Here is a 15,318-nt window from a genome sequence, read left to right as displayed (position 1 = left end):
GAGTGTCAAAAATCAGCATTAACTATTATTTCAAGTTGAGTGCAAGAAGCCGTAACCAGTGCCAGTAATAACAAAGCACATCCTTTCGACCCCTGCGAGCCAAAACAAGCTTTGTAAAACAAACCTAACAGAAAGCACAATAGCAACATGTTCAGTGTGCATTTGGGCTGAAAGTGCAGAAATAAAACATACTCCACCACCTTCACTGGTACAAGTCAGAGACAGACAGACACAGTGTTTACAGTTACAACATCACCACAGAAAGATCACTCCTGAGTTAAACTGTCAGCACTCAAATGAGTTCCTGAAAACAAATAAAACACATTTTCTATACTAGGTACGGTTTGCCACGATGGTGTAAGAAACCTCCGTTTCTGGGAACGGCAACACATGTTTGGGTGAGGAACAAGAGCACCTGCCAAAACCATTCTTCGGGGAAAAAAAGAAAAAGCACTCCTCGTTTGCTGGCCCCTGAAACAAGCAAACAGTTAGGAAACCATGACATGGAGCGGCGGGTGTATATGCTGCGGAACCCCAGTTTGATGGGTTAAAGGGGTCTGTCTGCATCGGCCAGTTCTGACGCAGGCCCAGGCCCACAGCCTGCCTCGTCTCCTGCTCCTCCTGGCCTTGAGCTCCACGCAGCGCCTGCTGATCCTGTAGAGCAGAGGCTGGGCGTCCTAGTCAGCTCGGGCTGCCATAACAAAGCACCGTAGCCTGGGTGGCTTAAACAACAGGCAGTTATTTCTCACAGTTCTGCAGCCTGGAAGTCGAAGACCAGGTGTCGACATTGTTGGGTTCTCCCGAAAGCTCTCTCCCTGGCCCGCACGGCCACGTCCCTGCTGTGTCCCCACGTGGTGCACAGCACAAGAGCTCTGGTCTCTTCTTCTCAGAAGGGCACTGATCCCATCATGGGGGGCCCTCCTTCATGAACTCATCTAAACCAAATCACTTCCCAAAGGCTCCCCCTCCAAACACCACTGTACTGGGGGATAAGGCTTCAACATTGTGGAGGGGGCACAAACATCTCATAACAACAGGGCACATTGCTCCTTTTTGAAGCTAATGGCTTCAAAACTGCCGATGCCCTCACACCAGCCACCAGGAGCTTCACGGGGAGGTCACTGATGGCCCGGCGGTGCTCAGGAAGTCTGCGAGGGCATTTCCTCCCGGTGGTCACAGGAACTGAGTGAGGGGGCAACAGGGCACTAATGGGGGGAAGTGGGGGTGCAGGCAGGAATGCCAGGTAGTCCTGCCCAGCTAAAGATCGCCCTGTATCTGCAGGCGGCTCTGAGGTTCTGCCAGACACTTATATGGGTCAAAACTTTTTAGTAATTACCTGAACCTACAACCTAAGTGCTTTACATAAAAACACAAAAGCACTTTTCTGCATAATTTTACACGACTGAATCTTCTCGGAATATGACTACTGTCTCAGTCAGGTAAGGCTGTGCCTTTGTTTGGAACGTTACCAGGAATGGCTCCCCATCCCGGACATCCGGCCTGCAGAGGTGTCTGGCGTCCCAGCCTGCGTTTCTGCCCGTCTGCAGTAACAGGCCCCGCGCTTGCCCGCAGGGGCAGAGTCAGTGGAGACCAGTACGAGTCTGAACATTTACGTGTTAAATTACATATGTGTGACTACAAACTACTTGCCTATCGTTTCAGATTAGCAACTGAGCCAAATACTTATTTCTTTTTAAAACTGTGGGTGTATGTAGGTTAGCGACTAAATCTCATTTCAGGGAAGCAGTGGGGGCATTTTTATCTTACACATTACGTAAAAGCTGCATTGTGTCCCTGCGGGACTGGCGCTCTGCCATGCCCAGCACACACCCACCTGGGCCCCTGCAGGGCCTTTGGCCTAAAGACTTCCTTCCTTGATTCTTACTCAAGTGACGCCTTCTCGGTGGGGCTGCCCCTGTTTCAGTCTGCAGCCCCGTCTTACCCCCCAGCCCAGCAACCTGGCACTCCCACTCCACTTCCTTGCTTTATTTTTCTCGATAACTCTCAGCATCACTATGTCATTTATTCCCTAATCTGTTTCCCCATCGGAATAGAAGTTCTATGAAGGAAAGGACCTGTCTGTTTCCTTCACTTGTATCCTCAGGGCCTACAACAGTATCTGGATACTTTTATAATCTATTTGGTATTAATGGTTTACAAATATCAAATTTGAAATCTCTAGTTAAAATTCCGAGATTAAAACTGACTGAAAGCCTGGGGGCTCCGCACATCTCCCCCTGTAATCTTTGCACAGACACATACACACTGAGGTCATTGGGAGCCAGGGCTGCATTTCACTAAAATAGGCCAGTTTATTCTCAGAAAAATCAATGAGATTTAGAATGTATTGAATATTACTTGAAATAATTAGAATTTAATGGCATTTCTCTAATTCTTCCTTAAGTGTCTTTTAACTCCTCCCTGCCCTGCCTAGATCCACTGCCTGCTTTGCTCCTTGCCAGGCCTCCTCCCGACTGAAATCCAATCCCCCCACCAGGGCTCAGCTCTGACACCCCATCTTCATGAAGCCTTTCCTGCCCCCACCCCAGCGGTTCCTGGGACCTCTCTGACGCGGTGACAACGTGTTCTGTATTGAAGTTCTGTGTACTGATCATTTCTCCCTTCAGACTGTGCACTCCTTGAGGGCAAGGACTATCTTTTTCTTCTTTGGGGCCACACAGTATCTTTTGCAGACTAGCTTCTGCAAACATGTGCTAAGTAAAAAAGAGGCAAATGCTTTAAGCTCTAAACTACTGGACAGAACATTTGTTCTTATGTTCCATTGATTCTTACGTTTGGCCAAGTAACAAACAAGGCAGGACACAGTTTTGTCGGATACAGCTGAGGCTACTTCTAGAAACTAGGACTTGGAGACAGTTAATTCAAAATGATACAGATGGGGGGGTGGCGAGCAGGGCAGAATGGAGCAGCCTGGGGCAAAAATGCCCTGCCTGGGAATGCCGAAACTGAGGGACCAGCCCTCACACAACAGTAAAAACGCTTATCTCAATCCTTTTGTTACCTTGTCGATTTTCATCTTTGGACAAAATCAGAAATCACGAGATTTAAACAACTGTTTTTGTTTTAAAAAAACATTAAAAGGCTTAAATAAGCATGAAGGAGAGAGAGTACAGATAACATTCTGTAATGCAATGACAAAACCCAGCTCTGCCCTCTTCTTGTGGCCACTGACTCCAGCGAGCTGGTTCTTTCTGTGGCTTAAAGTGTCTGCTGCTCCCGGGAGGGCCCAGACCGGAGCGGTGGGCCGTCTCCGGGACCCCAGCTGCCATCACCCACGGATGCTAACTGGGTTTGTTGCTGAACTGACAGGATGACGTGTGGGCATCTGACATAGGCCCGTATTTTCCCATCTAAAATGCTATTTTGGAACATTTTATTAAAGAAGGAAAAACACTTGCTGTGCTCTTGAAAATAATGAGTCACAGATTAGTGACGGAAGAGAACATGCTGGTCAGACCCTCATCTGGGGCCAAATGAGAATCATCACTGGACAGAAAAACAGAGACGACACAGACCGCCCCCAAATCCTGGGATTTGATTGGCTTTACCTGGGAAAAGTCCTCTGGAAATTGAATACAACTTCCCAGCTGTAGGACTCACTCTGCTATCCTCAGGAAGACCAGACTGTCAAATGGGAGTGTGGGGGATTACCAAATGAGAAACAAGTTCTGCCTTTTACCTCCTCCCATGTAAAGAACCAGTGAAGTGGCTAACTTGGATGAATGTCAAATCTTACAGCCCTCAATTATGCAGCCTCTATAAAAACAAATGAGTCATTTGAGGTTAGAGAAGATAGCTTCTTATAATTATGATTACAAGATTGTAATTGTTAGAGCTTAACAAAAAATTTAATGCAGCATGTCTTTTGTAAAGACCAAGCCAGAACTATTAATAGAAAAGCCTAGAGCCATTTAAACACAAAATCTGGTAAATGGTGATGGAAGGAGACTTGACTTGGGGTGGTGAACACATAATGCAATACGCAGATGATGTGTGATAGGACTGTGCACCTGAAACCTATATAATTTTATTAACCAATGTCACCCCAATAAATTCAATTAAAAAAAAAAAGGAGCGCCTCTTCAACTCATGCACTTAAGCAGATAATCACAATTCAAACTGCAAACACACCTTTGAGCCCTGTCCTCTCCTTGATTCCATTATCCCTTTTTATTTTATTAAATAACATAAAACTGCTTTTCTCTTTTTCTGGAATATGTTTCCTTGGAAGCAGCTGAGCAAACGTCCGGGACACCCAGGACCAAATTCAAGTTACCTTCTTTTAAAGTCCACTTGATCGAGCCTGTCCTCTTGCTGACAGCGTGCAAACTCCCGTCCAGGGTCGACACGAACAACAAGGTCTCGGGAAGCGTCACTGTGCTGGGGCTTCCAAAACTCTGCAATGAGATGGGGAAGAACCCTCACGGTCAATGTGATTCTCTGCCTTGGGCACGTACCACCACAGACTCGCCCCCTCCCCACCGCGAAGTTCCTAAAATCCACCACCTAAGAGATGACGAAACTGAGCCTGGACAGCCAAAGTTCCCCTCAAGGACACCTGTTTAGAAAACCACTGAGTCAGACTAGAACCCAGGTCGCCTTTTCTAAGTGGCAATCCTCCCTGCAGACAGGCTTACGACCCGATGGGACAAGAACAGGGATTTTGAAATAATCCACGGAAACAGAGGTGGAAAGTACTCCCGGCTAACTGACTTCCTGCTCTGTGTTGTATTTCACTTTCTGAAGTCAGGCCATCTTGCGAGGCTCCATGATAAGGACGAATGCCAACACACCTGCACACACCCATGCACACTTACGAAATTTTAAAGGGCAAAGATTAGAGGAAAAGTTTAAAGCAAAATAGGAAAAACAGTTCTCAATCTATAATGAGTTTATATATAAATAAAACACCAAGATTTCAAGAGAAATGTTATAAAAGAAAATGTATAAATAATATCCAATTACCCTTCACTTATACTCAAAATACAATTTAAATCAAAATGTATTTTTGTGTTCAATATATTTTTCAAAAATTTTGTAAGAAAATAGCCAAAGGTAGTATAATTCACTTTCTTATCCATTGCTGGTGGCAATGAAAACTTAAGTTAGTGTAGTCTCTGGAAAGAACAAAAATGCTCATATTTTTGGTTCTGTAATTCCACTTCTATATCCTAAAGAAATTATTCCAGATATTGAAAAAGTTTTGTGTACGATGACACTCATTACATCCCATTTATTAATAAAAAACACAACAACTAGAAAGACCCAAATTTTCAATAATATCTAAATGGCTGAAATAAATTATAACACATATACTCAATGAAACATTGTGTAATCATTAAAACAGCATGTGGAAAAATCTACAACAATATAGAAAAATGCATACACTATCACATTAAAAATATAGAATCCAAAATTTAATTACACTAGTTATAATCATACTGGACAAATTTTTTAATTTTTGGTCCGCCTGTCCTCCAACTTTGCAGGCACTAACTGTGCCCCCGTCCACACAGAGTCCGTGGGAGCAGCCGTGTGTGCACACATGTGTGCAAGCACAAGTGCACGTATGTGCACTGCACACATGAGCAGGTGATGGCTGTAAGGTTTCCCAGGAACACGCTTTTGAGGTGTGCATCCACTCAGCAGCGCCACCTTGTAATGAGATTGTCTCTTCCTTTGTCACTACACTGTCTCATAAGTTAACTGGCTCCTGTGTGTTGAATTAAAAACTGGCCAACTTGCTAATAGGGAGACAGTCTGAACTTTGGCAGAAATGCTATTGTAAAAATACGGCTGGCTTTTGGCACTCCGTCTAAACGATTGAGGGGTTACTTGTGCATGGGAGTCTGACTCCAAAATACCTGGTCCTTGTTGGTAAGGGCCAGGATGATGCCCAGTGAATCCCTTAAAAGGGAAAGCCCGGGGCCTCTCTCCAGGACAGCCTGAGGCGGCAGGACAAACACTCAGGTCCCTATGTTCCTTTTCTACAGCAGAAACCAACTGGCAGAGGGGGCGACGTGGCTGCCAGAGCCTGGCTCATCCCATCTCCTCCTGTGCCTGGCCTGCAAGCGGAGAAGATCCCCCCTTTCCTTTGTCCAGAGCCAGGGCCCACTCACCTGGAGTGGGAGAGACAATAGCAAGCTTTGTCGCTGCCTGCTGAGTGTATTCTCTGGGTAAAGCCTTAACCCTGAGGAGGAAGAATCTGCTTTTAATTCTGCCTTTGGACCTGGGAAATCAGTTTTAGTTAGGCCGGCTGGGAAAACAGAGGCCTCAGCATGGGTGCCTGCCCTGCCCGGGAGCCCAGAGATTATGTATACTAACTGTCAGGGGGTAGTTAAAATTGTTTCAGGCCACAGGGTATAGACGGTGACGAGCCTCACCTGGACCTGCTCACACCTGAGCCAGAGGCGTGTGCGCTGCCTGGAGCATCTGGCCTGGAGAACACTGGCACTATGACAAGACCAGGGAGGTTGCGGCTGACCCAGACTTAGGGATGTCTCCCCTTGAGACAGGGATGAGTTTGCAGCTTGATGGGTCATAGCAGGATTATGTGAGGTAGAGGCAGTTTGGGGACGGGATAAATGAAAAGGGAGGACAGGACGCATGGCATACCTGGGGGCCGAGAGACAGAAATCCCCGCTGAGTCCCCCTCCACCTATCGAATCGCTATCCCAGCAACTGCCATTTTGTACAGTAAGTCTCGGGATCACACAAGAATTGGGATGAGCTCTCTGGATGGATGAAGTGGTAAGAAACTGAACTTGGGAGATTTCTGTGAATATGTTTTCCTCCATGTGGCAAACAACTGGGCAAGAGAGAAAGACAAAGGCACAAGTAGAGAAAGAAGCCTGAGAAGAAACACAGCTGAGAGATTGGGAGATCATGGCCCGGCTTCCACTGGTCCTCATACCTTGCCAAGGTCCTGTCCTTGGGCTCAGAGATACCCAGTCTTCACAATACATTCCCCTCTTTGCTCGGGTTTGTTGGAACGAGGTTTCTGTCACTCGCAGCCTGTGCAGCCCCCACACCCCCACACAGCAAATGTAAATGTATACATATAGGAAAAAAGATGAAAAAATATTGTAAGATGATAGCAGTAGCTTTCTTCTACTCTATTTTCTAAACTTTCTATTATAGGATCATATAATCTGCAGTGAGTTTTTCATAAGATAGAAAGGGGATGGACAAGTTAACAGGCGGGAGAGACGCTGGCATTTAAAGGAGCTTCAGTGAGCTCCCAAGTCCCAGGGGAAGCGCTTTCCGTCTCAGGATGGTAGGCATCTCTGTAGGAGGGTGCAGCCAAAGGGTGCCCAAAAGAAGGATTTGTAATGGAGTTCAGAACTCAAGATGTCCAGGAAATATTAGAAAAATGTATAGAATGTCCTCACCCTCCACCCCAGGGGAAGGGACAAATGAAGCAGGGCCATTGAGAGCTGTTTTGCATAGCAACAGCCTTGCACCTACCCTCTGGCGTGGTCGTTTAACATATCTATAACCTTTAACTGGTTGCATAGATATGTTAAATAGCTGTGACCAGCTCTGAGCCAGGGAAATGGAAGTAACTTCCCCACCAAGATGTAACTGGGGGGGGCAGGTCCCCCGAGTTACAGCGCCTGCGTGGGATCTCAGAGACGATTGGTTCCAGGACATGGGGCCACGCCTGCCCAGACTCATGATGGCAGCCCAGTGAAGCTGGAAGGATAGGAGTTCTGGCATGTGAAGCCGAGTGTGGGAGGAGTCGGAAATGGGGCTGCAGAGGAAGATTGGCCGCGGGGATTTAAAACCCAGACTTGGCGGCCATTGAGAAGAGAACCATGCAGCTGTGGCAGTGCAGAGAGGACAGCAGCCACTGAGGAGAGATCATGCGGTTTTGGCTAACGAAACTCCTGCAGCCATGTGAGGAGGGGGCAGGGGCCGGCGTGGACAGGACGGGAGTCTCCACGGCTGCCTGACCTGCTGTAGCCCCGTAGACACCGCCAGCAACGCAGCCGCCTGCAGCTCCGAGCCCCAGCCGGCTCTGCAGCCGAGGCCAAGAGAAGAGGCCACCAGTAAGTGACTCAGGAGCACCGGATCACTGCCTGGCCACTGCAGCCACCGCCAGGCCTCCGCACGCTGCACCCGCACTCTCGGGCCTAGCCAACCTTGCAGCCACCTGCTCTGGCCAGGACACGGCGAGCTCCACGCTAGCCCTCTCGGTGCTGCTGCTGCTGCCGTCGCTCTCCCAGAAAGGGGGATCACTGCCCCCCCCCCCCAGCCATGAGAAGAATCACCACTCGGCTTTAGCTGGAGATCCTAGCAACACAACCAATGGTGCTGGGAACTAAGGAAGGCCTGCCAGCTGAGCACAAATTACTAGGAAAAACCGAGAGCTGCCTAAGCCACGGACTTCTATTTCTTTTCCTGAGATATGGTACCCCAGACTGGGCAAAGGGGGGAAGGAAGGACTGTGTGTGTCTGTGGGTGTTTCAAGGGACTTTGGGATTTTAACAAAGACATTAAGTCATTACTCTTAGTCTGTATAACTTGAATAAATAACTCTTTTCTTTTCCACCAATCTCTAGCATGGAGAGCTATAATTCTCTGGCTTAGGGAAAGGTGAACCTAGTACAGGGGGAGCCCAGGAGACATGGGGATTAATTCCATAGCATTGTGGGACCCTCTTCCCTGGTGGCCAGTCGGGGAGGATCATGGGAAACCACACGCGCAGTAGCTTTAAAGTAATGCAACTACTTGTGTGTACTCAGTAAAAGCCCACCAGAACTAGCCAGGAAGGATCCGCCCTATAAGAATAGAGTCCCTCCAGCCCATGAGGTCAGTCTCTGCTTGGAGTTGGCCTGCTCCCATGTTCTCTTCTATGAACTCTGGGTGTTCGGTTCAATTTTTTGTCCCGATCACTAAGAACCTGGTTACCTGTGCCCACCTGTGACACCTCGACCACCGGAGATCATTAGTACCCACCAAACAAGGAACCAAAGTTTAGAAACACAGAGGTCTCCTGGTAAGACAGTATGCTTCCAAGTAGAAGAGTTCTGCTGTTGTCAATAAAGCCTACAGTACAATGATAATAAACTAAACGCCGAGTATGTCTAGCACAGTATTAACATTAAAAAGAGCTGATAGTTAGTAAAATGTATCAGTGTTGCTTCACCTCTGGTGTGGAAATGAAAGCCAGCTGCCTCTCTGAGCAGCCTGGAAACCACAGGAAGAGCAATTGTCTATGGTTGGTTGGTGAATTGAAATAAAACACTAATCACCTAACACAGTTTTTTAAATATCTCAAAAATACCACGTTAGGCTGGACATTGGATTCAGCAGCTGAAAGCGCTTGACAGTTAATCACAACATCCACAATGACGTCAGAAACCCTATCACAACCGACAGATTTTTCCCTTCTTTGAAGGCTCTCAGCCATTTCAATTTAGAATGGCTGGGGAGCCACGGTGAACAGTTTCATTCTCTCAGGAGGCAAATTAATATTGCAAAATTTCTGACTCTTTACCCCTGGCATTTTTTAAAGCATGCAAATGCCTGCCTTCAAATACAGTTGCTAAAACTAACACAAATTAAGTTTCAATATGCCTTTTGCAATACTGAGCACAGCTCTCAGCTGAGAGCTACATGCACCTGAACATCGAAAAACATGCTTCACGGCGATGAACTTGCACGTTCCCTTCACTCAGCTGCCTCCATTGTCAGCGCTCCCTTTTCTCTGCAACAGACGGAATGGCAATAGGACCCACAGTTTATGCACACTAGTTTCCAGGGAGCCTGAAAATGGAAAGAAAATGCTGCGTCTGCAGATGTACTTCAAGTTGACTGCCTGGAATCTGATTCATTTTTCGGACTAGTGGGTAAATATTCCTGGCTTCGATGGTGACTTCCAAGAAGCAGTCACAGTTAATACTGTAGACGGTGAGAATGGCAGTGGCGGGTAATCTGTTCTAGACTGAAGCTAGACACCCATTAGCTAATTGGTTTTTGTGGAAGTCTGACATTCGTCATCTCACACAAAGTGACCCCGAGATAATTCTGGAAACGCCCAGCCTAAGGACCATGAAGTCGGCCATTCAAGGGCAGATGATGCCGGGGAGGTGGCTGCAGGTCAAACCAGCTTATTGTCTGTGGGCTGACCGAGTGGCAAAGCAGTCCTCCCTGTAGGCCTGCTCGGCCAGGACTTCAGCGAGAGTCTCCCTCCCGTGAAAACAAATGCCGCTCCAGGCTGCACCCCTGTGTTCCATGTTCTGATTGTAAAGCAGGGTTTCACCAAGTCCAGCCACTACACCAGTTCAAAAAATGCACCACTCACTTTGCCTTCGCTGCGAAGACCTGGAAACAACTCCCAACTGGTTTACACAGATGATTAAAAGGTGGGCTGCCGACAGTTTCATTCTCTAACATCCTAAACTCAGCTAATTGTTAGTTGCTCTTGCATTAGCTAACTCAAACCCTTATATTTTAGGTAAGAACAAAATCTTTTCTAAAACAAGTTCTGAAATGACTCTGTTTAGAAAGTCTTCAGTAAAGAGAATGATGGACACAAGGAACAGGGTGTGTTTAAGCAGCACCAAAACAAATGAAACAAAAACCCACCCATTTCTAACCAGCACTGGGGGCGGGCCAGCCCAGCAGGTGGCTCACCAGTGGCAGGAGGAAACCAGCAGCAAAGCCCCAGGGCTTGGTTTCACTGCCACAGGTGACTGAGGCTGACTGCTCTTTTCTGAGCACCCTCTGCCCCTCGAGGAAGAGCAGTGGGGAGGCACACCGCCAGCCAGCTCCTCTAAGATCCAGGACACACAGAAGGCCAGCGCTCCTCATCAGAGTTCTCAGAAATGCGGCATTTTCCAAAGAAATGCTAAGTCTTAATTTTCAGACTCATATTTCAACAAACAGTTCACAGGATAATTGAACACCTAATAACAAGGGTCAGAAGTAAAGTTAATAAAAATAGCACAGCCCTGGTGGGTGTGGCTTGGTTGGAGTGTCATCCTATAACTGAAAGGTTGTGGGTTCGACTCCCAATCAGGGCCTGTGCCTAGGTTGCAGGTTTGATCCCCGGTCTGGGTGCATGTGATACCCAGTCCAGGTGTATAAGGTAGGCAACCAATCGATGTTTCTCTCTCGTATTGATGTTTCTCTTTCTCCCTTCCTCTTTCTCTTCCCCTGTCTCTAAAAGCAATGAAAAAAAAATGTCTGCAGCTGAAGATTAAAAAAAAAAAAAAAAAAAAAAAAGAGCACAGAACTTTCATCTGGAAGTCAGTGGGAAGAAGTGGTGCCATGCACACGTGTGTCTCCTACCAACTTTCCAGAGGGATCTGTACCTGGTGAGTGCTGCAGTATCGGTTCTCTTTACAAAACTGGTGCACGCTCCCCCGACACACACAGGCACACACACACACAGAGGACCCACCCTGGGGAACGGGAACGCCGCACACTTCTCAGGTAGCGTGCAGATCGATCAGGTCAAACCCAACCGGACGGCCCTGAAGGTTACATTTGTATGGCAGCACTGCAGGGCTAGTTTAGCAGAATAAGCAGAAACAGTAAAAGTAGTTAAAATAAAAATCTTTTCTGTGACTCTTCTCCCTGTCCTATCTCCATTCCAACAGACCAGAGTCTCTCAAATAACGTTAGGATACAATAATCTGGCTGATAACGTGTTGTTTGTTTTTTCATTTTAGGGATACTGCACCAATTTCCAGGGCTTGTTTTTTTTTTAATAATATTTCCTCTGTGTTCATTGGATTATTGTTATATTGCACAATCCTAACTTTAGTTTTATTTGTTTAAGGTTAAGAAAACATTTCTGCAAACTAAAGCACAACTCCATCAAGGATACTGGCACATTTCCACAGAGTGTCTGTCATTGCACAATGCAGTGCGCACCTAAATTCCTGGAACCCACAACCTGCCACCAACACCCAGCGTGCCTCCTGCCAGCGCAGCGGCTCCTCGCAGGGGCCCAAACCCACCGGTCAGCTGGCCACAGAGGTAAAGCGCAGGTAAAGGGACTCCAGGTTCATTTTGGTTAATACATACTACACGGTATGGTGCTCCAGGTAAGACCTAAAACAGGTAGGCAAGTGAGGGAAGGATTACATAAGAACAATTTCCAAGAAATTATGTTTTTACTGCTTAGAACACAAGAAATCTTAAGAGGAATTAAAGCTGCATGTCACCAAATGCGCAATAATAGATTTCGAACGGATTAGAGTGTGCTAAGGAAGCAGAGCTTATAATTATTAACTTCTCAGTAATGCTCGGAAGTGAGAAGGGCATTGTTCCGCTGGCTCTAATTAGTGAAAGCCACAGGATGGATGAGCTGACTTTAAGACATGGAAGTAAAACATTTTCTGGTGTGCCACCCTGGGATACCGGGCTCTAGGGCTGCTCACACTCACACACACACACACACACACACACGCCTACTTGTGCAGTAGTATGTCAATTCAGCAGGCACTACCTCAAAATAGCATTTGTAATAGAGTCCTTGGCAGGCACTAAATGATGTTCAGAGAAAGGAAATGTGTGTCTGCACTTCTTCTATTTGCAGCAGTAGTATCTACTTCAGATTATGAACTCCAACAAAGCCTGGCTATTTGCGAATCTGGCTGCTTTACAAAAGTACCCAGCAGGGTACTGTCATTCTAATGCCGTCTGATCACATGGCAGAAGACTGTGCCCAGCGATGGCCCAAAAGCCATCTAGAAGTCACCAAAGCAGCTAAGACTAAAATCCGTGCCCAGTGCTGACTTCAGTGATCGGAAATCAGTAATCTGGCATCTTAGTGCCTGCCAGCACATACCCATTACGTAACGATCTCTTGTTGGAAAATAGAGCCCACATGAGTACAAGCCTCACACTGGTCAGAAGAGTGGGCTAAACAAATAGCTCCCAAAGGCCTACTTTTGATGGTTTCTTATGCAGAGGCCTGATTAGACAGATACAAAAAATATTTTTATTCTAATCAAACCCTGCTCCCCAGTCCTGAACTCATTTACACACCCGATCCAATAGTAAAGTCCCCTCCTCCAGTTATGGAGATGTCTCTACAGCCATCTGTACATACACGGTGACACAGAAAACTCCTTCTGTCTAGCATCCTGTCTATAGCACTGGGGTAAAGATTAAAGGACATAAAGAGCTTCCCAGACAAGAAAAAGCTAAAGGAGTTTATCACCACCAAACCAGTATTACTTGAAATTTTAAAGGGTCTTCTTTAAGAAGATAAAAAAATATGAACAATAAAATGGCAATAAATATATATCTATTAACAATTGAATCGAAAAAACAAAATAAACAAGCAGAACAAAGACTGACTCATAGATACAGAGAATATTTTGACAGTTGCCAGATGGGCCAGGGAGGCAGTGGACTGGGGGTGTTTGGGGAGATGGGCGAGAGAGGTGAAGAGATTAAAAAGTACCAATTGGTTGCTATAGAATAGCTATGGGGATGTAAAGTACAGCATAGGGAATACAGGCAACAATATTCCACTAACTATGTCTGGTGTCAGATGGTACAAGACCTATCAGGATGATCACTCAGTAAGTTATATAATGTCTAATCACCGGGATGCACACCTGGAGCTAATATAATATTGTATGTCAACTGTAATTGAGAAACTAAAATGATTAGAAAAATTATAAAGCTGCCCTGGCCGGTGGCTCAGTTGGTTGGAGCATCGTCCCAATGTGCCAGGGTTGCAGGTTCAACTCTTGTGGGCACACGAAAGAGGTGACCAGTGGGTGTGTGCGCAGGTAGAACGATGGGAGCCAATGTTTTTCTATCTCACAGCTCAATTTTTAAAAAACCTTTAAAAATACAAATAATTTTAAAAGCCTGAGAAAAGGAAGCTGAAAAAAACAATTAAACATTGGTGATATTAAGAGACTTTTGTTCAATTGTGCCTATGTTTTAACAATTTCGGTCTACCCCAGAACTATTCCAAATTCTGTTATACTTCATTTACTTAAGTGTAAGCCAACAATGATCCATCAACCAAATACTAGTTCCTTCTACCCAGCCTATGGGCTGTTATGTTTTCCGGACATTAAGTCAATAAAGGTAACCATGACATTTGCTCTGGATAGGGGTCAGGTGTCTGGACGGGATGCAGTGAAGGGCCAGGCCCAACTGAAGAGCTCTGTGTGGTTTCCAAAGGAAGCAACCGAGAGAATTAAACTAGTATTTGTGGCAATTCTTGTAATGTGGTGTAATTAACCACCACCTAAGACAGTTACAATTCTTCGGTTTAGGCTACTCCTTCAAGTGGGTCTGATAAAAGGCTCCTCATAAGTCCACTTTATCCCTGAGCACACAAAGGTATGCTAACTCCACGGCAGGTGAATATATTGCCCCCGCTGGTTTGGGGGCCCCAGGCTGTGTCTAAGTCCAAGTAGCTGGCTGTTCTGTTTGTCTTCACGGTCCCTCTGCCATTGACTTAAATTGACACCATGGGAGGGGAAATACGTTTGGGCACGAAAGGTGCCCTGTGGTCAAGGAAACAAGACCTGTGCTTAGGGTGGTACCAAGTCCCTAAGCATTTTACAGAACTGAAGCTTTCACAATCGTTCAGTGGTTGAGACTTAGGGTGCGAGTATCACCACTATTACACTGTCTTCACTACCAGGCAACAGCAGAAATTCAGATCTTGTAAAAACTGGGAAAACTATTAGGCTCACTTATCTTAATGGGACAGCAGCACCATCAACAAACTAAACTTATACAGGTCTGACTTAGACCAAAAATTCCTAACGGGACTACCAGCCTTATAAGAAGCCAGATTTGATCCATTTGAGCACACATATCCGTCCGCAGTTAAACCCAGTATTAAGAAGTCTTCATACAAAAATCCTAAGGAAAAAAAAAACTCGATCAGGTACCAAATTTTTCAGTTCTAATAATAGTGACTAATCAGAAACTGCCAATTTTGTTCTTTACCCCTAAGTTAAGGATTTCTTTTGTGGGGAGAGCAATAGAAGGGGTCAAGTAAAAAGTGGATAAATGTTCTAGTTAAATAGAAACTATCTACAAACAACTGTATTTATGACATAATTGCCATCTACACTTGCCAGATGTTGCCAAGCTTCATAAGAGAAGGCGAATTCTGCAATATGTCTCTCGTTGAGACACCGAGCCAGACGGACTTCCCTTAGCCAGAATCCCCATTGTTTGAAGTCCATTTGAGGATTATCTACTTGCCCATGGGCCCAGTCCACCATATTGCCTTCCCGTCGCCAATTAGCTGGATGGTCATTAAGTCCATATGGCTCCATACACTACAGATCAAACAGT

General features: G+C 46.0%; 1 protein-coding gene and 1 long non-coding RNA gene across 3 annotated transcripts in view; both read right to left on the bottom strand.

Moving 5' to 3' along the window:
* Positions 1-15,318, bottom strand: part of ERN1 (endoplasmic reticulum to nucleus signaling 1) — a 77,772-nt gene that overhangs the window by 46,210 nt on the left and 16,244 nt on the right. For both annotated transcript variants that reach the window (XM_036033495.1, XM_036033496.1), the window contains exon 2: positions 4,298-4,418. In XM_036033495.1, the coding sequence (XP_035889388.1) occupies positions 4,298-4,418 (121 nt within the window). The remainder of the gene's footprint in view (positions 1-4,297; positions 4,419-15,318) is intronic.
* Positions 7,150-11,036, bottom strand: LOC118502168. Its single transcript, XR_004904864.1, has 2 exons — positions 8,954-11,036; positions 7,150-7,305 (listed from the first exon to the last, which is right to left on the bottom strand). It is a non-coding gene; the product is annotated as an uncharacterized LOC118502168 (long non-coding RNA).

Source organism: Phyllostomus discolor, chromosome 8 (assembly GCF_004126475.2).
Source record: "Phyllostomus discolor isolate MPI-MPIP mPhyDis1 chromosome 8, mPhyDis1.pri.v3, whole genome shotgun sequence".
Taxonomy (NCBI): domain Eukaryota; kingdom Metazoa; phylum Chordata; class Mammalia; order Chiroptera; family Phyllostomidae; genus Phyllostomus; species Phyllostomus discolor.
Note: the sequence above shows the minus strand (reverse complement) of the source record. Positions and strands in the feature narration are given on the sequence as shown.